The 24097-nt window shown below is 32.8% G+C and overlaps 1 protein-coding gene across 16 annotated transcripts in view; it reads left to right on the top strand.

Moving 5' to 3' along the window:
• Positions 1-24097, top strand: part of RBM26 (RNA binding motif protein 26) — an 82321-nt gene that overhangs the window by 53545 nt on the left and 4679 nt on the right. For 12 of the 16 annotated variants that reach the window (XM_037059402.1, XM_037059400.1, XM_037059396.1 and 9 more), the window contains 7 exons: positions 918-1085; positions 2658-2762; positions 6427-6639; positions 8138-8224; positions 19171-19284; positions 20895-22046; positions 22652-22709. In XM_037059402.1, coding sequence (XP_036915297.1) covers positions 918-1085; positions 2658-2762; positions 6427-6639; positions 8138-8224; positions 19171-19284; positions 20895-20984 — 777 coding nt within the window. In that variant the 3' untranslated portion in view covers positions 20985-22046; positions 22652-22709. Of the gene's footprint in view, positions 1-917; positions 1086-2657; positions 2763-6426; positions 6640-8137; positions 8225-19170; positions 19285-20894; positions 22710-24097 lie in introns of all 16 variants that reach the window. The other 4 variants (XM_037059390.1, XM_037059389.1, XM_037059386.1 and 1 more) reach the window with 3 other exon arrangements.

The raw sequence follows: 24097 nt of genomic DNA, 5'->3' as shown, positions 1-24097 counted from the left end.
ACGACATTAATTTAGTATAAATTCTTGATCAAGTCTGGTAATAAAAGAAATGACATTTCAAAATACTGAAGAAAATACAGGAACTTTACATTTTGGTTTAAAATGGATGTCTTTTATAATTTAAATTCTGATATGCTTGAAAAGGAATCACGATGTTTTACACCAAAAACTGAAGCCATCTTGACTCAGAGAACCTATGATATTGGATGGTATCTTCTACCCCATAATACTCTGTTTATCTTCTTGTTCCCTCTCCATGTTGGGGATCTCATTCCTAGGCTAGCAAGGTACTGTTTCCCTGTGACAAGTAAAGTAATTATACATCCCATATTCCTAATACCTTATTTATATGGAAGGAAAACAAAACTTTCCCTGTAATTCATTCTGGGCTACAGATTCCATTTGGAGCAGGAGTACTTAGAGGCAGTAATAATCACCAGTGGATTAGAAATTGTCCAGCCCTTGGCAGTTAGTTGGTTAGAGTGTTGTTCCCATATGCCAGGGTTGCAGGTTTGATCCCCAGTTAGGGCATCAACCAATGAATGAATGAATGAATGCATAAATAAGTGGAATAATAGTGTTTCTCTCTTCCTCCTCTAAAAAATCAGAACTAAAAATTTAAGACGAAAAGAAAATAAAATTATCAGCACTATTTTAAATTGATAACTCTTCAGGCATTGAATTGAGTTTCTTGTGCTCAAATAGTAATACTGTAGTTTTTAGGAAGTAAGCCAAGATTAAGGGCTGGAATAGAGATAGGTAGCATCACCAGTCTGCTATTTTAGTGGTTGTAATACTTGTTATGAATATATAAGCTAAAAGTAGTATATGTTTATTTTTATATTTAGTTGGCTGTGTTTGGATTATTAATGAGAATAAGTATCTTATATTTTTTTCTTTTTTAAAAAACTTGTCAGATGTTAATTTCAAAATTGGAGAAAAACAAAGCAATGAAGTCTGAAGATAAAGCAGAAATAATGAAAACGTTAGAGGTTTTGACAAAAAATATAACCAAGTTGAAAGATGAGGTCAAAGCTACATCTCCCGGACGCTGTCTTCCAAAAAGTATAAAAACCAAGACTCAGGTACTTTGTGGTGTTATTCATGTTACTACTTAAAAAACAAAACATTACATTGTTTAAGGCTTTTTTTTTTTTTAGATAGTACCCTTTGCTCAAAATCAGACCAATATATATATGCTACCATTCTCCACTTCCTTCATTAATTAATAAGTAAACACAAATAGGGAAACTACTAATCTTTTGAATTCTGTGTATTACCGGTGGAATTAGAATAGTTATGGATAATCTTGAAAAGATAGCTTGAAGGTAAAATAATATAGGTATTTGAATGCTTGCCTAAGGAGTTTGAGCTTTATTTTATTAGGAATTTGTGATATAAAACATTAACAGAAGAGTAACATTCTGACAGCACTATACAGAATGTATTTATTGAACCAAGGGAAAATTCATTAGATAACAAATAAGTGAACAAGTTAATTTCAGATGGTAATAAGTGATTAAGAAAAAAGCCCGAGTTATATATCATATTTATACTTGATATATGCATATTTGTATAAAATCATTATTTTATAAACTATTGATATTTCTGATTCTCATCCAACACCATAGGATTCTTCCTTCTTTTATTCGTTATTTTATCTGCCCATTCCCATAATGACAACTTGGTTTCCATTAACATCAATACAATACTCATTTACTCAGTCTGGTAATATATTCCAAATAGTCTCAGAATTGCTACGTCCAACAACTAACTAAAATAAAATTTAGAATTTATTTGTGGTCTTTATAGCCTCACAATATATTCCACTAATGGTATAGAATCAGAACTGTGGTCTAGGATTACGTTTTCTTTTTGTGTGGTTATATTAAAATTTGATAAAGTTGAGTGTATTTCTGTATGTATTCAGTTTTGGATCCTCCTCATTCCTACTGACTTAATTTTTTTAAAGATTTTATTTATTTTTAGAGGGAAAGGGAGGAAGAAAGAGAGGGAGAGAAACATCAGTGTCTGATTGCTTCTCCTGTGCCCCCTACTGGGGAGCTATTTTGCAACCCAGGCATATGCCCTGACCAGGAATAGAACTGGCCACCCTCTGGTTTGCAGGACAGAGCTCAATCCACTGAGCCATACCAGCCAAGGCTTACTGATTTAATTTTATTTTTTGAATATGTAAAACATCAACATGATTCCGAAGTTAAACTATGAAAAGGTATATAAGTGTATAGATGACCTTTCCTCTTTAATCCTTGACACTGTTCCTACTCTTCCTTTTTTAGTGTATGTGTGTATGTATTCTTTCCTACATAAAAGCATACTGTCTATTATTTGTTAATACCTTGGTGTATTGTTTTTTTCCCAATTCTTTTCTGAAAATTACTTTATATCAGGCCATAGAACTTTCTGGCCTCTCTATGGAAAATGAATTATAGGTAAATCAGTGGAAGTAGAATAAAGTTAGGAAGCTGTTACCGTAGTGTAGATGAGAGGTGATTGATGACTTAGACTAGGGTGGTAAGATGGTAGATAGAGAAGAAATATATAAATAAGTGGTAATGTGTAAAATTTTTTTGTGAAATGTTTTGTGTAAATGTAGGTTATTAATTATTGTTACCTAAAATATTACTATTTTATAGATGCAGAAAGAATTGCTTGACACAGAGCTGGATTTATATAAGAAGATGCAAGCTGGAGAAGAAGTCACTGAACTTAGGAGAAAGTACACAGAATTACAGCTGGAGGTATGTTTTATTCTAGCTCTTCAGAGTGCTAAAGAGGAGCAGATGTAGTTATGGTGGTTAATTTGAAAACACATGCCCGTCATGCTAGTCAAAAATTCTTGGCAGTCGCTGACATACATATTGGGAGTTGATGTAGGAAAGAGGGAGTTCAACAAATTTTTTAGAGCTAATACATAAAATCTGTTCTATAATGAGGGATGGCAGCAGTTCTGCCTGTATACCCGAGTCCTGCCATTACTACTTAATTTTGCTCCTTTTCTGGTTTTTGTTTGTCCTTCTCCGAATCTATTAAAGCCTTTTTAGCTATTCTTTCACAGATATCCTATGCATAAATAAGCATATTTTATTAAGTTCTATAAGGCTCAGACTTCTAGCATTGGTATTATATCGAAGAACATGCTTACTTAAGTTTTGCCTATAGATGGTGCTGTGGATGTTTATAAAAGAGAAAATAAACTATCTTCTTACAGTCATATGATTATATAAAAAATCAAGTGAAATTGATTCATATACATGAGAATTTTTAACATTTAGCAAAATGTTTAAAAGTCAGAATTATATTAAGTACAGGGAAATTAATGTCCTTAACATAATTTGGTGCTTGTCCATATTTATTGTTAGTTGTTCCAATTTAATTTTAATATTTTAGATGATTACTTTTGCTTAATCTGAGAATAATTTTTTACAGATTTGCTAGCCACTTGATCATCTCTTTCTGACATAGCACAACTCATCCAGGTGATACAGATTGAGCAGTTGGTGGCCACCGCGTTTGTCCTAAAGCTCTGTCTTATCTAGAAGTAGGAGGAGGCCGTAGGGTGGCGCCCCTGAACCTGCGCGTTTTGCATTCTGTGGAAACTTGATGTGGTTGCCAGTGTGTCCTGCCCAAAGTAACAGGTTTTAGAAAATACAGATTTCTTTTTTTTTAATACAGAAATTGTGTTTTCCCCATTCTGGAGATTCGATGCCTCTGTTGGTGGGGTTTAAAAAAATTTTCATTTAAAACGTTTTGGCTCATAATTTTAGTAAATAAATAATAGTATTACTAATATTTTTACTTAATCTGTGTTTTAGTTTATCATGATATAGCCAAACACTGAATAATTTGTGTGTTTTTTAAATTTTGGCTAAACTTTAGTTTGTAGTCAGTATATGCAGTAATGCAGTGTTTCCCAGAGGGTGGTCATTCACTACACCAGTTCATTTTTTTGTTAACAGATATTAGTGAAAAGACTCTGAGGCCAAATAAATTTGGAAAAGGTTATGTTAAATGTCACTTGTGGCTATTGGGCTTTTAAGAAGCTCTTAATTTGTAAATCTCCAAAAATACATACTAAAAATTTAGTGTTGCTCAAACTTATTTGTCCATGGACTCCCTTTTTCAGGGAGCACTTTGTTCTTCAGAGTATACTTTTGTGTATGCTGTTCCATTCTTAGCATTAATCCTTGACCTTTGAAGTTTATTTGGGTTTTAGATTATTTTAGCTAACATTAAGATTTACTGTGTTGTAGGTAGAAAATAGATAAGGGGGAGGGCAAGAATAGTAGGGGAAATATAGAATCTAAAGAACTTGAGACACATGGTTATAAACTAAGGGGGGGAGAATGGGGGGAGTGTGCGGGTGGAGGGGAATGAAGGGGGGGAGTAGAACAACTGTAATGGTATAATCAATAAAATATATATTAAAAAATAAAATAAAACATAGATGAACAAAAAAAAAGATTTACTGTCTTAAGATGAAAAAATGGAATCTATGCTTGCAGAGATTTGGCAATGGTGCCTCCTTGACATTTCCACTTGAATGTTTTATTTACAATCTCAGATCCAGGGTGTTCAAAATTGTGCTTATTTTGACCCTAAACTCCATCTACACAATCTGAGAAACTGAAAATCTGGGAGTCTTCATTGGTTCCTCTCTTTCCTTCAATATTCATGTCCAGTTAATTACCAAGTTTTATACATGTTAATTCCAGACTTACCTTAAATGTGTTTACTTCTCTGTCTCCACTATAGACCAACTGTCTTCAGTGGCTGGGGTTATTGAAGGAGACTACTGACTGGTATCCCAGCGTGTTCTCTTCTTCCTTCTACTCTGTTCTTAAAACGCTTGCTAGTATAACATTTTGAACCTTGATTTTATTACATTATTCTACCTTTCTGCTTTAAATGTTTTAATTCAGGGGTGTCAAACTCATTTTCACCAGGGGCCACATCAGTCTCTCAGTTGCCTTCAAAGGGCCGAATGTAATTTCAGCTCCTTAATAGTTAAGGAGTAGTTACATTTATACAGTCCTGGAATTTTTTCGGCCCTTTGAAGGCAACTGTGAAGCTGATGTGGCCCCCAGTGAAAATGAATTTGACCCCCCTGTTTTAAATGATTTTCATGGCTCTTGGGATAAAATTCAAAATCTTTAATGTGGTTCTTAAAAGTTATTCATGATCTGGCTCTTTCTAGTTCTCCAGCTCCATCTCTCCGTCCCATGTAGTCCATCTTCACTGGGTTTTATTCACGCTTTGAAGTACTGTGTTCCTCTCAGCTTCCTTCCTTTGTTTATGCTGCAACCACCCTCCCTCTTACCCTGGCCTTGCTTGGTTTTTGTTCTTTTTTTGAGTCACTGAGCAAATACTAAGTATGTACAGCCCGGCAGCTACTATTATATGTGTTGGGGATAAAGTAGAGAATAAAACCAGAGGAGAAAAGCATGAAACTTTCATTCTGGTAGTTTACTTACTGCAAATCTTAGCGCTCTGTGCAGATCTTTAGTGTTCTGTTCTTCATTTTTTGAGTCACTTCATTAATGTAATTATAGAATATAAACTTAGTTGCTGAATGTCGTCTTACCCCTCTAAGATTTGAGTTTCATAAGGGTAAGGGCTTGTGCATAGGAAGTATTCATTAAATGTTTGTGGAATGAAAGAATGGTGTGCTATTCTATAGAGTGATGTGGAATATAAATCACTGTGCAACATTGGGATATATGATGTTTCTGTAAGTGATCAAAATAATGAATTTGGGACAACTACCCACTGAAGTCAACAGGGAAACAAATAGAAACACTTCAAAAGTCACAAATGGGAAAATACATTTATCGTGTATGTAGGTAGTATTTTATATACGTGTGTTAAATTGACTTCAGAAGTAGTCTTAACTTGTGTTAACTTGACACTTAACACTATTATTTGGAAATCAAGAATTGCTGGTCTTTTTGTGATGATGGCTGATGTCTTGAATAAGAACTCAGTAGAAGAAAGCACATTTAATAATTTCAAAACATTGCTTAATGTTATTTTGCTTTCTTTTTTTTCAAAAATTTTTAATTCATTTAATTATTTTTCAAGTACAGTTTTTTGCTTATTACTACCATCCCACCCCCGCGTGCCCCCCTCCCATTTCCACCCTTCTTAGTTGTTGTCCATGTATCCTTTATATTTGTTCCTCTAAATCCCTCCCCTATTTCCCCTGAAATTCCCTAAATTAATTAACTACATAAATTTGCTTTCTTTTTCGAAAGTAAAAACCAACTAAAATGATGAGATCCTTTTATTGGGCATTATTTGAATATGATGTCATATTGTATAAAAGTTTGACTTACCTGATAAAGTCTAACAGTTGGCTTGTGTTAGTAATTGTGATGTTTAACCTGTGTGTCTAATTTCTTCTAGGCTGCAAAACGAGGGATTCTTTCATCTGGTCGGGGTAGAGGAATTCATTCAAGGAGTCGAGGTGCAGCTCATAACCGAGGCAGGGGTCGGGGTCGAGGTCGAGGTCGAGGTCGAGGTGTGCCTGGTCATGCTGTGGTGGATCACCGTCCCAGGGCATTGGAGATTTCTGCATTTACAGAGAGTGATAGAGAAGACCTTCTTCCTCATTTTGCGGTACTTTCTTACTGCACAACAAAACCAATATTGATAATCATTGTTGGGGATCATGGATATATTAAAGGGGAAATTATGAACATGACATGAGTAGTTTAAACCCATTAATCTGACCAAAGACTTTGATTAATTTATAATGTTATCATTTAAATGACAAACTGTAGGGGTTTTTGTTTGTTTAATTATTATCTGGAAAAAATGTTACAGTTCTTACACTTAAGTAGGCCTTTAGGTATTGTGACTTAAACTATTGTTTTAGAGAGGAAAGTTTCATGATTTAGTTTTATTTAATACTTTTAAAGTTCAATGCATTGCCATGGGTCATCCAGATTTTTTCAATTAAGATGGAATTTTATTTATTATTAATATTCTTGATTGATCTAGCCATCCTAGAAATGAAACTGCTACTGGTCACAGTGGATAAAAAATATAGCTTAAAACTTGTAGAGCATTTATTTGGGGGGAGCTATTCTGAGTGCCTTATATAATCACTGTGTTAGGAATTGACAGCTCTGCGAGATAGGTGCCTTGTTTGTGCTTGCTCTAGAAATGGGAGAGACGAAGGAATTTGCTCAATGTACACACCTAGTAACTGACAGAGCTGGGGTCCGACCGATTCTGGAGGCTGTTGTCTCTCACATGCTCTACAGAGTTTTTCTATATGGAGTGGTGTATGCATTTAATGAGGTTGTGTTTATAATTTTATTTTGGGATAAGAAAAAAGGAAGGTATTAATGATATATAAAGAAATAGAATTTTATATGATAAAGCTGCTGTTTGTAGAAAAATTCTCCATGTAAAAAATAAAACCTAACCAAAACAAGCAAAATTTCATATGTTTAGATTTTAAATGGCTTGAGAGAGAGAGAGAATGTGTGTGTGTGTGTGTGCGTGCGCGTGTGTGTGCGTGCACGAGTGTGGTCTAGAGAAGTCTGTAGTAAGAGTGAAGTCAGGGTCAGTTGGTGTTAAATTTTTGAATCAAAGGACCTGGACTTTTATCCTGGTAACTAACTTAATTATTTTGGGGAAATCACTTAAGTTTTGTCTTTTTTACCCCCATCTTTAAATTGGAAATGATACAAAAAAACAAAAACAGAGGATATTTGAGGATTAAATATATTAAATACTCTGCTTTAGAAAGAATTTAGCGTATTCTGAGGTCAGAGTAATGAGTATAAAAGGAAAGACAGTAAGGAAGCTGTCTTTGATCATTGTTTTCTTTATTTAAAGAATAGTTCAGTCAAGTATAAGTTTCCTTAATTCTAGTATAGTAAATTCAATTGTAAAATAAAGTAAATTATATTTGGAAGACAGGACCATGCCTTATCTTGCGGTATCAAGTACTAAAATGAATTATTCATCATTATTTTTGTTAATCACCGTGAATTGTTTTATGCTCTGGATTATACTTATTTGTATTTAAATATTTTAAAAACCATTAGGATTTTGGCTATTTCAAAATATTTATTTGGAGGAAATACTTGTTTTTAATTTAAAGCAATATGGTGAAATTGAAGATTGTCAGATTGATGACTCTTCACTTCACGCAATAATTACATTCAAGACGAGAGCAGAAGCTGAAGCAGTAAGTATCACAAATACTCTAATTTATTGAAGATTCAGATTTAAATGTTTTATAAATCTTGCTTTTAAGTTTTAATATAAATGACTTTTTAAACTTACCAAATAACTCCATTTTGGCAATAGATAGAACATAGCAGTATGTCCCCTTTCACAGGAGATAAGATCACCCCACTTTCCATTATCGTTTTTCACCGATGGCCCAGTCTTTGTCAGACTGAGTGGTGAGGGATGAGGTGGAAGCCAAGGTAGAATCGTTGTGGCTGCCCTTCTTAACCACGCGCATCTGCTGCTTCCTTCGGGTTTAGTTGGCTAAACCCAAAAGAATGGTCCCTCGGTCAGCATATGCCCAACTGTGCCTCTGCAGCTTTTTTTCCCAAGGCACGATATAAAGCTCTAGCTTTTTAGAGCCCTTTTAGTATTGTTGTCTTAAACTGTGTACATGTTGAATTGTCTTTCCAAAGAATGACCAGAGTATATGCAGCCTGTTCTTTCTTCTGGGTTTAAAAGATCAAAAAAAGAAAAATGGGTGTGAGGTGTGGGGGATTTATAGGAACCATTTAAGCCTTGTGTGTTCTTTGTTTAGGATTGTAGAAAAGTAGATGTACCATTTTGTCCTTGGAAAAAGGAAGTAAATGTTCCAAATTGGTTAATCTAATGTGAATGGAAGAGTTTGTTGGTTTTCAGAAGTTTTAAGTTGATTGTAGGTTAAATAAGTTTTAGAAAACCTGCTAAAGATTGATTTATCCTTTTTGTATAGCTCCTGCCAGCACAGTGCTACATTGCTGGAGCTTACCTGGTAGGAGTTGCTCTTGGGACATTATAACCAATTAAAGACAGTGGGTCTGCGAAGTCGCAGAAAAGTGTTCAGCTGAGCCCTGGGCCCTGAGCCCTGAGCCCTGAGCCCTAATAACTTAGTTTCTAGGTTAGTAGGGTGGGTAAGTGGATAGTTTTATAGACTAGGAATTCCTTATTCTAAACTTTCATTTTATAAATACAGTTTTGACTCTTATTTAATGATCCTTTATGAAAATAAAAACTTATAATTTATAATTGATAAGTTTAAAACTTTCTTATAAACATATGTAAATGTTATATTGGAAAAGTAGATATTTGATCAAGTTTTCCCTTGAAGGTATTGTTGAATACAAGTTAAGAATAAGCTTCCTTTAAATGATGACTTCAGTGTAATGTTAGGTACTGAGTTCTATTTTATTTTTTAGGAAGCAGTCACATTATAAATAATGGTGGTAGTTATTGTATACATGGTTAGAAAGTGTATTGTCAAGTTTGTGGATTCAGTAAGAACTTTAAAAATATATGTATTGCTTTGTTCGGCTTGCTTATGTGGCTAATGAGGGGGAAAATAAGCCTCTTGACTTTCAGTAATTTTTGGAGGTTTTGCTCTTGCTAAGACCTATATTCACCTTCTTTCTTGAGTCTTAATTTTTCTACCTCAGATGTATAAATTTCTCTCATATAATAAATAGCCAAATAATCTCATATATAGATAAAACATATTTGTCTCATAAATAGATAAATAATCTCATAAATAGATAAAACGTATCTATATCTATATATATATATATGAGTCTCTATATATATTCCAAATGAATAGCAGTCAATTTAAAAGACTGGGATTAATGTATAAGAAGACTTTAACCTTGAGTAAGTGATAAAGTAGCTTAAGTTATATATAATGAAAATACTTTTCAGGATAAATAACCATTTTAGTTGGATTTACTGAACAGGCTCAAAGGAGAAACTGCCATTGGTGTGATAAACATTTGGAATTATAGAAGTTGTTAAACCATAAACATTTCCTTAAGCCATAACATTTCTTGAAATTTTGTAACATTTCTCTTTTAGAAGAGAATAGAAAATTCAGTTGGCGCTTATATAGGCAGAGTACAAGCTAAGCACTGATTTTTAAACTTCTGGATTTCAGGGAACATTAAGTTCAGAAATTTAAAAATTGGTATGTTTGATATAGGGTTGCTGATTTTTCATTTTGTCATGGAAGAATGCTTAAAAAGTACACAAGAGATTGCATTTATTGTCACCATTGTGTAAAATTTTAATATCAAAATGTAGGAGGATATAAAGTCAAGATAAAGGACAGACCTCAAGAAACTTATCAACCTTTGCTAATGTTTATTTTCTAATATTTTTATTTTCTGGGCCATTGTTGTAGATGAATAAGTGAATGTCTCTATTTTCTATAATCAATAGATGTAAAATATTTCAGACTGGAAGTATAGGAATAAGTTAATTGAGACATTCAAATATAACTGAAAAGTGAGAAATTTTACCTAGGAAAAAGACCAAAATATTTTAAGGAATAATAATAATAATAATAATAATAATAATATAAACAGAACACTTTTAGCTTCAGGCTAAGATGGTTATGGTTTGATTCTTACTAGTTAGAAGATGGTTCCTACCGCTTTATTTCCATTTTCCTATCACTATTCTATGTACTGAAGATAGATTAGTATCCAAACAAGACAGAAAAAAGTAGTCTCTTCCCATGACTGGTTAGAATGTTATTTTTCCTACTCTGAATTGTTCCTATACCTTTGTAAGATACAAGGATCCAGTTTTAGAAAAGGACAGTTAATTTTCTGTTTCATACAAATCAGTCTCAAACCCAAAGAGGTATGTATAGCTTTTTATTTTGAAAGGAAAAAGACTCTTATTCCATTAGTATATTAGTGTGAGGATTCACTAATTCCCAACTTACCAAGTACTTAGAACAATGCTTGGGACATAGTAAATCCTCTTAATGTTAACTACAGTTATTATTGGGGGGTTTTTTCCCCAGAAAGAGAAATGATTGGAAACTGAAGAGTGACAAGAAAGAACAAATGATTTCAAAATTCTCATTCTTTAGACCTGAAGTTAGAAATACAAAATTGGGTTCATAGAGAATTGTGCAATAATAGCTAGTAATTGTTGTGGCTGACTGAATAAATAGTAAATTAATAGCAAGAACAATATGTTTAAGTGGATTCAGTCAAGAGAAATCAAATGATATACACAGCAGAGTCTTTTGTGTATGTTTTTACCGATTCGCTTTTAAGTGATGGTATATGATAAGCACTGTGCTACCAGAATTAGTAAATCTAAGTCTAAAGCTTGTTGGAAAGTGGCTTTGTAGCTTGGCCTACAGAGTTTAAGGAGTGGAAAGAGGTCTTTCCCTGTAAGTTCTAAAAATTAGATTTTACCTTTCTTTTTTTAATTTGTGGTCCTTTAATGTAATTTCTGCCTAAACATTGTATACTGTGGTTATTACAAACATTAATAAACTTGGTATTAGCTTTCTTTTATAGATTAGTTGTAATCATTACGTTTACTAAAAATGTAAGGTACACTAGGATGGGATTGCAGCTTTAAAACTCTTCTGACCTTCGGTCAGTTTTCCCACAGTTTTTACAGAACACTGGTTCTGCAAGAGCTCCGCTAACAGGATTCTTTTGTTAGATAGGTTAGTGAAAAGCTGCGTTTTGTGTATTTCAAGTAGATTCACAATCTCAGCAACTTGAAAAGGCAGAGGGTAAACACATCTGTTTAATTTTGCTTAACCCTGTTTTTTCCAAATGCTAATGATTTCCAGAACCATTTTCCATGTAAGATACTGAACCCACCTTCTAACTACTTTTTATCCTTTTTTCTTCCTCCGTCATTTGTCAGATCTTTAGCCTTTCCCCGCCTCTGTTGTGCATGTGCCTGCTTCCTTTGTTTTTAATTTGCTTCAAACTTTGAATGATGATGTGCAAGAATAAATAGACAAATGACTGGAGCAAAGCCTGTGAATAAAATGTTTTAGCTTTTAAACAGTTATTCTTTACATTTCATAGCATAGAAATTAAAATTATGAAATGAACCCCTTATGCTCATCATAGAGTTTCCGCAGTTACCCTCACACAGCCCATCTTGTTTTGTCCATAACTCACCCACTACAACATTCCCGTCCTTATTTTGGAGCCATTCTCAGTGATATAGTTTCATCTGTGAACATTTCAGTGTATCTCTCAGTGTTGGAGCCTTAAAAACATAAAACACATTACTATTATTACACCAAAAATGATTGATATTTTCTAGGAATTATTAAATATCCATCAAGGTTTACATTCCATAATTTTCTTCTTTTTTAAAAATTCACTTGGTTTAAGGATCCAGAATATGGTTCATATTTTGAGATAGCTTGATTGGTATCCCACAATCATGAACTCATAGATCAAAACATTTCATGGGTATTGATCCATTTCTCTCAGTTATTTTATGTATTGCCCAACTTTTGGTCAGTGGCTGGTTTAAAAGTTTGGTTCTGAGTCCTTTTGACAGGACCTAATGGATTATGATAGTAGCTTTCTTTTTGGTATGAAAAGGTATTCTGGTTGATCTTACTCATTTTCTCTTGCAGTCCTGGGAATTGGCCATTTTTTTAAGGAGCTCTGAAAAAAATTTTTTTTTTTTTTTACCTGAGCAAAGGGTGTTTAGAGATCACAGTCTGAGTACTAGGGGTGCTCATTACTACTGAGTATGTTGCAGTCACTATCATTTCCAGTGGTCAGAGCTGGGAGTAAAAAGTATATATGTACATTCATGAACACGTACACATACATACATGTATATCCACATATATATATACATGTATATAAAGAAAATGGAAAGCTAATATTTTCCATTTAATTCTGAAATATAGGGTTTTGTACACACATGCACACACAGAGAGGTAGGAAGAAAGAATAAGAACTTGGACTAATACTTGCTAGTTAATTCTGGATTATATGGTTTTTACTGTACTCACATGATCACAAGGGTCTCCTTATCTCTGTCTCCTATTTTCATGCAGAAAACACAGCATTTCACTGACAGCAACATAATTAGTTATATGCTCTGTATATGTCTGAAAATAAAAATATCACCTTTACCACAGATAATATGATTGCTGAGAAGAAAAGTTTAATATTCTGAGGTTTTTTTCTTATGATTTATTAACTAGGTATATACTGCATATATGTATTGCAGAGTATTTGTATGCATTGAGACTGTTCTAAGGAATGTAAAATTTTAAATTGGGAAAGAAATTTTACATGACAATCATCTAGTTTTTCTGACTTATTGTTATGGTTGTAGTTGTGCTTTATATAGTAATTAGATGAGAAATGAAAACCCTGTTTTAAAAAATTCCTTTGCAGTTTCAAAATGTAGGTTCAGCAAAATAGGGATTGTACAACTTTAAAAATTATTGAATTTTGACAGCATACATTAATTTATTGATAATGTTCATTGTGTGAAAGGTTGCTGGTTTACATATTTGAGTGTATTTTCTACTTTAAAGTAGAGCTTTAAATTTTATTTTTCAAATTCATTAATTTTTTGGATAGGCAGTACATGTTTGTGACATAAGAACTCCAAAGGTTGTGGAATAAGAAGTAAATCATCTTCTCATCCTTATCCTTAGGTTGTCTCCCTGCCCAGAGATTACACATATTTTTAGGTATTTTGTTTGTTTGTTTGTTTGTTTATATTTTCATACTAAGCCTATGAATCTACAAGAATACATCTTTTCCTCACAGAAATGATAGTGTATGAGCAGTGTTCTTTACCTTGACCTTTTACACAATACCAGTCTATCCTCAGATAATTTCATATTAAGAGCTGCCTTATTTCTTCGTTGTTGCATAGGTATTTCATTTATATGGATGCACCAAATGTAATTAGCTGTATTGGGAGGCTTTGTTTTTATTCTCTTACTGTTCAGCAGTGAAAGTACTCTTGGTGCATGTTTGTCTGTACACATATGAATATGATTAAGGGATATATTCTTGATACATTACTGCTGGGTGGAAGGATATGTGCATTTAAATTTTTGATGGATAGTTCTGAAATTGCCCTTCATGCAAGGTTGTACCATACTTGCTTACCCACCAAAGATATGTTTTTGTAAACATTAATATTTTTAACTTACTGAACAAAGTCACCAAATATGTTTGAGTGCCTTTTCTCCACACTCTTGCTATAGTGTGTACTATACATAGTAGTTTTACCAGTTTTCTTAATTAAAAAAAAAACATGGGTATGTAAGTCACAGTAACATACAGAACAGTTTTATTTTTGTAAAATAGCCACTCATTTCAGTTTTAATTCACTTTTCTCTTTATTGAAGTTGAACAGTTTTCACATTTGTTTAAATGTTATTTATTTATGTTTCCCTCAGTCATTAATGTCACTTGCCCGATAAGTTGTATATTCTACTTATCTTTTCCTGAGAAATTGTGTGAGCATTTTATATTCTAGAAAATTAGCACATAAGTTAGAAACATTTTTATGAATTTTCATTTGTGCTGTATTTTGCTGTGTAGTAATAGTGAGTTGTTTAATTTTTTTCTGTAGTTGGGAAGGTTTTCACCAGTCTGAAATGATAAGCATTTTTCCTTAGTCCTTTAATAGTTTTCTTTTTCCCTTTTTTCCCTTTGATTTTACATTTATTTTTTAAAAAAAACTTTGTAAGAAAATTATTTGGATATAAGGAGTAAAATAGGAAGCCTTCTTTGATTTCATTGAGTAAAGCTGGTTTTCCTTAGTACATAAAAATGTCTTAATATGTTTATTTGGTCATGTGTTGGACTCTGTTCTATTTTCTGCTCATGTGCCTCTTTTAATTAAACTAACTTTATAACATTTTAATAGTTTGCAGGACTGTTATTTGGATTCCCTTTAATGCCCATTACTATTCATTTTCAGAATCTGTTGGATTTTACATGTTTACTTTTTATATGAGCTTCAGAATAAGCTTATCTGGTTCCGAAAAAGATAGAGTAATTTAGGGGACAACTAACTTCTTAATAATACTAAATCTTCCTCTGGAACATCAATGTATTTCAAGTTTTTCAGTTATTTTTATTTTTATTTTGGTCTTAGAGCATTTAATGATTTTCTTTATGTAGGTAATCATATTGCTTACTTCCTTGGTAATTTATATTATTGCTATTTTAAATGAGATTTTTAAATTATATTTTCTACTTTTAACTATGTATGTATACACTTACTACTTTTTGTTATTTGTTAATATCTTTAGAAAACTTTAAACATTAGTAATAGTGTCTTGAAATGTCATTTTTATGCTCATGAAATGAATGAAAATGATGAATGATGTCACCGATAGTGTTTTTAATATTATGTATGATGCTGGCTTTAAAATTAAGGTAGAATAAGTGCGTACAAATGATTCTTATTCTATTAAAAGCTTTAGAGATTTAATTTTTTTTAATCTCATAGATTTTATTATGATTTAGTGTATTTATAGAAATGTGGTTGGGTTTTTTCCTTTTTCTTTAGCTTATCTTCATCTGAGGTTATTTCCTTCACTTTTCTTTCTTATTTTTTTGTTTTAAAATTTTATTTTTTTATTACACTTCCCATTTAGTATTTTTTAAATTTATTTCTTTTTAGAGAGAGGGGAAGGTAGGGAGAGAGAGGGAAAGAAACACCAGTGTGTGGTTGCCTCTCACACACCCCCTTCTGGGAACCTGTCCTGCAGTACAACTCAGGCATGTGCCCTGACCAGGAATCAAACGGGTGACTGTTTGGTTCCCAGGTGGGTGCTTAATCTACTGAGCTTCACCAGCCAGGCCTACATTTAGTATTATATTTTCTGTATTTTCACATTTAGCCCTACATTTAACCTTTATGATTACTACTACCTTTGCTGAGATAGATATCCTATAGAATACATTAAAACATGATTCTTGATTAAAATTTTATAAAGTTTATTTTTATTTTAAAGATTTTATTTATTTATTTTTAGAGAGGGGGAAGGGAGAAAGAGGGAAAGAAATATCTATGTGTGGTTGCCTCTCATGCGCCCCCTACTGGAGACCTGGCCTGCAACCCAGGCTTGTGCCCTGATTGGAAATCAAACTGGTGACCCTTTGGTTCACAGACCTGCACTCAGTCTACTGAGCTATACCAGCCATAGCACAAAGTTTATTTTTAAAGTGCATTTTAATAAAATGCTTGCAGAGCTTGAAACAACTGCCATAGTATGCTTCACACTATGAAAAGCATTGATCTAGTTTATAAGTGACAGTAATTAAGACAGTATCATACTGGATGTGGCAGAAAGATCCCAAAAGTTGCCCTGACTGGTATGGCTAAGTGGGTTGAGCATTGGCCCGCAAACCAAAAGGTCACTGGTACAATCCTCTGTCAGGGCACATGCCTGGGTTGTGGGCCAGGTGCCCTGCCAGGGCTCTGCAAGAGGCAGCCAATCAATGTGTCTCTCCCTCTCTTTCTTTTCCTTTCCTCTCTCTCTAAAAATAAACAAAATCTTTAAGAAAAACTAACAAAAGCCATAAAGACAAAATAGCATCAGAATAACCAAGAATATTCTGAAAAGTATGAGGAATGATAATTGAATTTATTATGAAATAATTAATGTAGTAATGATATGGAATAGGGTGGTAATGGAACAAAATAGAGTCTAGTAATAGACCTAAGTAAATACAAGAATTTTAGCAAATAACATAGGAGATGTTGTATTTAAATCAGGGAATAAAACATTCAGTAAATAATGTTGGGATAACTGACTGGAAGAAATAAGACATATGTCTTAATTTTTTTAATATCAAACTTAATTCAAGTTGAATAAATTTTGTTTAATACCTAAGATTAGTAAAAACTCAGAATTTCTGAAAATAATATAAGTGTGGAGAGAGCTTTATACGGCCTGGCCGAGTATCTTGAAGCCATAGAGAAATGTTGATAATTTTCAGTTTATGAAAATTTAAAATCTTTTTGTGGCAAAACAATAACAGCCCTTCCTCCTTGAAGAAAAACATGCATATAAAGAAAATGTCCAGTTGAGAAGAAATATTTTGTCAAATAAATACGACAAAACTATTCAAGAAATTGGTTTAAATATGATAAAGTGTGTGTGTGTGTGTGTGTGGCCATTCAAGAAAAGTGATATATTTATTGTGGGATAGATACGGGGAAAGGATCTATGAAAAATATGGGTTAATAATATAAAAAGGAAGTTGTAAAACCGGTAAAGTGTGTTTCCACATATATTTCACACACATGTTTGTATGCAAATCTTTTTAGTATCTATGTAGGACTTTTTTCAAACTCTTTATTGAATGGTGGTTACACTTAGAGTGGAGTAATTATGGATTATGTTTTCCATTCATGTGACTTCAAATTTTAAAAAAATAAAACGGGTGAGTTGCAGAAGACATTTTTAAATCTTAAAGATTTTATACTGAGGAAGGGAAATGAGGATAAATAGTAATGGAAAAAATACAATAGAAATAAATTTAAGAAGGGATTTTGTGTTACAGATTACTTGAAATAATTTTATATCTTCAAAAGGCAAGAACTCACTTATTAAAAAAATTAATGCAGCGAAATGGCCAAGTTTCTAATGGAACAGTTAATGAAAAGCTAAACATGCCTAGCTTTGAAAATCATCCTGTAAATAATTTTAAAATTGAAACTTTAGAGAATTGTAGACTTATCTTAAAAATTTGAAGAACATATGCTGAATATAGAAATTTACAATATTAGTCATCAGAATTTTTTGTCAAGAACTTATAAAAAATGTCACCAACATTTTTTGCCTTTTTAGCTGGATGATGAGATTTAGGAATAGACATTTTGCATGAGATGATTGGAATTCCTTACAGTAATATATTTTTATGTAATAGTTACATCTTCAAAAATTATAAATCGTTTCTGAACTTAACTCTTATGTATTAAGTACTTTAAAAATTAGTTACATGGGCCCTGGCTGGCATAGCTCAGTGGATTGAGCATGGGCCTGCAAACCAGACGATTGCGGTTCGATTCCCAGTCAGGGCACATGCCTGGGTTGCAGGCCAGTTCCCGGCAGGGGCCAGTTCCCAGCTGGGGATGCAGGAGAAGCAACCATACATTGATGTTTCTCTTCCTCTCTCCTTTTCTTCCCCTCTAAAGGTAAATAAATAAAATATTTTTAAAAAAATTAGTTACATGGTATTGTGAGAATGCTATGGACTAAAGACTGCTGAGCTGCATTTTCATAGGCATGGAGTCTTTTAAATTTATCATAAATTTATATGTACAGATTTAAAATTTATACCTGGGGACTTCAATATCACACTACTCATGGTCAGATCATTGAACATGCGATTGTTTTTACATTTCACATATGCTGTACTTTGACATTGTGCTATTTCTTTTTGTTGCTTACTTTGATTTATGCTAGTCCATGTTACTTTAATTTGCAGTTTCCAAAGCAGCCACTTAATGTAGCAAATACTTACATTTTACTAAGTTTGTTTTATATGCAACTCTGAAAGCTTTGTAGAAAGTACTTCAGTTTGTAAGGAAAAAAGTTCAAAAGATATTCATATTTTACAACAGTAATATATCAGACACTTTGCGATCATGTAATTTAAAAATAATGTGATATTTTGTACATGAGAAATTATAATTTTGTTAAAAGTTTTCTAATTATAGTTAACTATATATACTATTTGTAAATTAAGAATTAAAATGCAGTGAATAACATTTAGCCTGTTGATTCTAATTTAGACTTTTATACAGCAATTTGAAATACTTTGAGACTGTTGCCTTGAATGGCAAATATCATTGTATTGTAAACATGTAGACCTAGTTCTTCTAGTGAAATAGTGGCTAATAGTGAATTAACTCTAATCAGTTATGAGAAATTGTTCTTGTTTTCTTTGTAAAGGCATTTCCAGTCACTTATGCTTATGTTAGAAATAACCATAAAAAGTACATTATAATATGTAGTAACTAGAGAATAACCAGAAAGCAAATCCACAGCTGTCTTTGCTCTGTTTAGCTAATTTCATTTAAATATTGGGTTCTGTAACATTTTATTTTTTTCTTCAGAAATTATTAATGTTTTATATTCCTATGTCTTAATTATTTTAGGCTGCAGTTCATGGAGCTCGTTTCAAAGGGCAGGATCTAAAACTGGCGTGGAATAAACCAATAACTAATATTTCGGCTGTTGAAACAGAAGAAGTTGAACCCGATGAAGAGGAAGTATGTTTGTTTTTTTTCCACTTAGTTTTGTTCTTAAATGTTCACATTTTTATATAAAATGTATTTATGACTATAATTTTAACATAAAACTTATTTCTGATCCATATTTCAGGCAGGGATATCAGATAAATGCAGACAACCTTATGTGTTCTGGATTAATGAAATCTGTGGATTGCTAATCCAAAAAGAATAAATTAAAAATCACCCATACTCAGTTTTCATTTACTGTTAGAAGAAAATAATTATTCATTAGATTTTTATCCACAGGAACTTATAAAGGTTTTAGAATATGCTCAGCTGCTTTATTAATCTTTCAGGTACCTTTTATTTTAATTCATACTGTTTTAGTTCACTAGACTGAATGGCTGCTATATTGTAGATACTGTGATAGGCATAAAAATGAATAAGACACGGTCCCTATCATCAAGGAGCTTATAATCTGGAAAGGGGGGTGGTGGTAACAGACACATAAGAAACTAATTATAATAAAAGGCACACTGATACACTGAATAGAGATTTGAACAATATGCCGTCGGAATCCAAAGGAAAAAGTGATTATTTCCGTCCAGAAGAATCTTGAAGGAGTTGCTAACAGTGGAGCTGAACCCTAAGCGATAATGAAGCTTTCCATAACTGAGAGAGCTGGGATGGGGGACGTAGTTGAGAGGATATTTGAGTGGAGGGTTGGTGTGGAAGATTACATTTTTCTTGAGTAACGGCAGTTAGTCTGATGACTTAGACTTGTGAACATAAAGGACAGGGAGTCCTTTGAACAACCCAGTATTAAAAATAAGCAACTCTGTTTTGTTTAATCATTAATAAGCTATAGGAAAAAGTTGGGAAAGTTAAATAAAGGTAAGGTAGGGGCACTAAAGGAATCCATGTTTTACGTTGAGATATTCATAGTGTCACTTCACTTTGCTTGAAGAGCACTCGAGGCTGTTACACATCTCCATAGTCAAGTGCAAGAACAAATTGTGTGTTTTGAAACTCATATACATGATTTGTCATTTTATATTTTAGATTATACCTATGTCCTTCCATGAGTTTGAATTGAATGGGGAGAAAAGCAGGAGAGCTCCTGGTATTAGGTATTTTGAAAAGTTTGAAAAGCAGTCCGAGAAGGTCTTATGAAAGGAATAGAGACAAGAAAGGAATTCTATAAAGAAAACGTTTGTTTACATACAGTAAAAAATCTGGATAGATTTTTATATAACTTGTTGGTTGATTTAGTGTCCAGCGTTAGGGTAAGTCAGAGAAGACTTTCTGATGTTTTCTTAAAAAAAAAAAAAAGATTCTAAGCAATGTTTTGCAGAAGATAGCATCACTTGGTAGAGAGAAGCAGGGGACATGGCATGTACAAAGGCTTTATTTTACTTTGATAATTCTTTAGTGCCTGTATGATACAAACGAGAGTAGATTCTATAGAGAAACCATTGAGTCCATAAAGGTTGCTTTTCTTTGTTCCTTGAATGCTCTAGCTATAGAAATACCTTTTGTATTCGACTCTGTTGGGAAAAACTAGTATTTAAAAGTGTCACCTTTTTCTTTTTTTTTTTCTTTTTTTTTTGTGTGTGTGTGTAAATTCCTAAATGCATTTTAACCTAAAGTTTCAGGAAGAGTCTATGGTGGATGACTCATTACTTCAAGATGATGATGAAGAGGAAGAGGACAATGAATCTCGTTCTTGGAGAAGATGATTTGACTGATCATTGACCTGCATATGCTAGAACTCTACCTGTGTTTCATTAGTATTATCTAATGTACTTTTACATATTTGTAAAAACAATTTTTGGTAAATGTGATGGAGATGGATTCCACAAATAGACAAAAAAGAAGAAAACTACCTTCTGATCCTGTATTTTGAAAGATTGATGTTTGCATTTTATTTCAGTAAACAATTGCTAAAGACATACTAGAAACATGCAATGTTTTTATTACAAACTTCTACTGAACATTATGGAATTCTTTGGGTTCTTTGTAATTTAATGAATAGGTCTGAGAACTTACGACCAACACTTGTTATAACTTAGAGGATTTTGTTTTACTCCAAATAAGGAATGAATTTGCATTTAAAATCTTAATGAATGTTTTCAAAAATGAATAGATAACATAGTTCTCTAACTAAAATCTCCAAGTATGTATTCATATTATTACATAGTAGTATGCTTAGGCTTTACTATGTATTAGCCTTTTGTTGGACTTGTGTCTGTATTTTACCATATGGGTTCATTGATAATGGTGTATGACTGCTTTGCATATGACTCCCTTCTTATGCATTCAGATGTTTAAAATAAAGTGGAATGGTCTCTTAAAAAGAAAAGAAAAAAAAGTAATGACAAAAAAAAACAATACAATGTTCCTTGATTTAAAAAAAAAAAAAGGAGAAAAGAAAGAAAAAAAAGTTAAAGTAGACCATTCCTGATGGTAATATACCCTTCCCCCCAATAATCACTAAAGGAGCTATAATCACTAACTTACTCTTAATAATAATGGTTACTGGTACCTTTACAATAATGTGCAATCCAATGTTTAAAATTTATACCACTTCAGTTTGGTTTGATCCTATAAATTTTCAACAGATGTCTTAAAATTTAAAAGCAGGCTGATTAGTTTGGAACCAGACTTCAAGTAGAGCTAACATTTGGTGAATAAGAAAACCATCACATTACATTTTGGATGTATGAAAGAAAACTTGACCATTTGAAGATGTATGAATAAAGAAATGTACTATAGATACTGCTTTAGGAAAACACTGTTTGGTAAGTGTTTCAGTCTGATATTTTAAGTGTGCATTTCCTATACTGTATAAAAGTCTTTGACATTTGCAACAACATTGTGATATTTTATGTGACTATCTCTGGCAAATGAACATGATCGCTTAAAGTTGATTCAGGAAATAAATGCATACTTTGTAGAAGGAGGGGGTGGGAGATATATTTACATTTTTAAATTCATTTTGGTTATAAGTGTTTCTGCTCCTTCTGAGGTTATAGTGATTACATTAAAAATCACATTTAAAATAGCACTTTCTTTACATACTGTGGTCCTCCCAATCACAAACTATAACTCTACTACCCATAGTCTTCGGCCAATGGGGTGACTAGTGGGTTTGTCCCACACTCAGGGTTAGAGTTATATTATGTATGTTCTTGATAGTAATACTACTTCATAGTAATGTTTTGAATTATAATTGGTACATTGTTTTTGTATTTAAAATTCTAAAATCAAATTTCTTTTGTCAAAATGGTGACTTTACTTGAAAACTTCTCTATTTACATCTGTGATATACTTTTATGTAGTGTCTTGTATGTTGACCATGTGCTATTCTGATTTGTTAGGTAAGTTTGTTTTCTTTTCTTTTTAGTAGTCGTGAATGTGCCAAATTGGCAGAGGCTCACGTTTCTTCTCTTTACACCAAACAGGTATTATAAAGAAAGAAAACCTTTTAAAGGCCAGTTAAATCTCCATGATGATTTTTGGCTTCATAATTTGATTAGTAAATTTTTGCCTGATGTTTTGCCTGATACTCTAAATCACCTTATAATGTAACTGAAATTACCTATTATTTATTTAAATTCACAAATAGGTAATCACTTTTTCTAGTTTTACATTCTCCAGTAATGTAAGCCATTTTGCTGTGAATGAATCTGAACACAAGTATATTTTAGTTTGGTCCTAAAGTATGGGAATTAAATACTAGCAACATTCATTAGGCTCACAGTTATATTTTTATTAGCATTAATATGATTTTAATTTTAAATATTACTTAGATTGTCATAGCTATTGAACTTTTTAAATTAATATGTTTATAAATACTAGTACCCTACATGTACTTTCATCTATTCTCATTTAAAACTTAAGCTATCCCTTTAAGGTAGTTATTAATTTCCATTTTACAGATGAGGAAACTTGGGCTAATAGAGATGGAGTGACTTGTCCCAAGTCACAGGTGGTCGTGGAAGGACTAGGTTTGAATGCATGCATTCTGGTTCCAGTGTCAGCTATCAATTAAAAAAAACAAACAAACAACTCTACATTGCTACCTCCTTTTTAATTATTCATTGAGCAAGAGATCATGTGTGCAATAAATGTGGTAGTTCGTGCACAGTGTTAGTAGACTTCTTGGTCATTAGCCAGTTTATACCTTTACCCTCCCTTTTAATACAGCACTTTGTTCATATCTCTGTTACAAGTACTTATGTTGTAATATAGTTTATCTGGTTTATACGTCTGTCTTCCCCGCTAGGTTACAAGCTCCTCTAGGAAGGGGACCATGTCTTATTCATCTTATCATCTCTAGTGATTATAACAAAGCCTGACTCATAGTGGGCACTAAGATGTTTGTTGGATGAATTAATGAATGAATGCATATTTGAACCTCCAGTAATGGAGTGGCAGTTACCTTCCTTGTGAATTCTTACCGATTTTTCAAAAATATCTCTTAAAGGTCTTCTTAGTCATTGGGACCATTTTGCTAAACAGCTGCTGTTAAGCATTGCACCACTGGGGTTACAAATGCTGATGGAGGAATGCACGTGTAGTCTTAGTGGAATATCGTAACAATTAATAAGCCGTTAATATTTTAGGGAATTAAATGCTGTGGTCAGTTGCAGGAGTAAAATATAGCCTTTTGGTTTGGGGAGTGGCAAGAGCCACCAATCTAGTCCATCCTACGAATTTTTTATATCCAAAGATGACCTAGTGTAGAGTGCTGGACATGGGTTAAGAGACTTAGCTTTTGGTCCCAGCTCTGTAACTCACTCTGTGACCTTAGACAAGTCTCTTAACTTATCCAGGGCTGTTTCCTTGT

This window comes from Sturnira hondurensis, unplaced genomic scaffold (assembly GCF_014824575.4).
Source record: "Sturnira hondurensis isolate 20B ecotype Veracruz unplaced genomic scaffold, ASM1482457v3 Scaffold0010812, whole genome shotgun sequence".
Taxonomy (NCBI): Eukaryota; Metazoa; Chordata; class Mammalia; order Chiroptera; family Phyllostomidae; genus Sturnira; species Sturnira hondurensis.
Note: the sequence above shows the minus strand (reverse complement) of the source record. Positions and strands in the feature narration are given on the sequence as shown.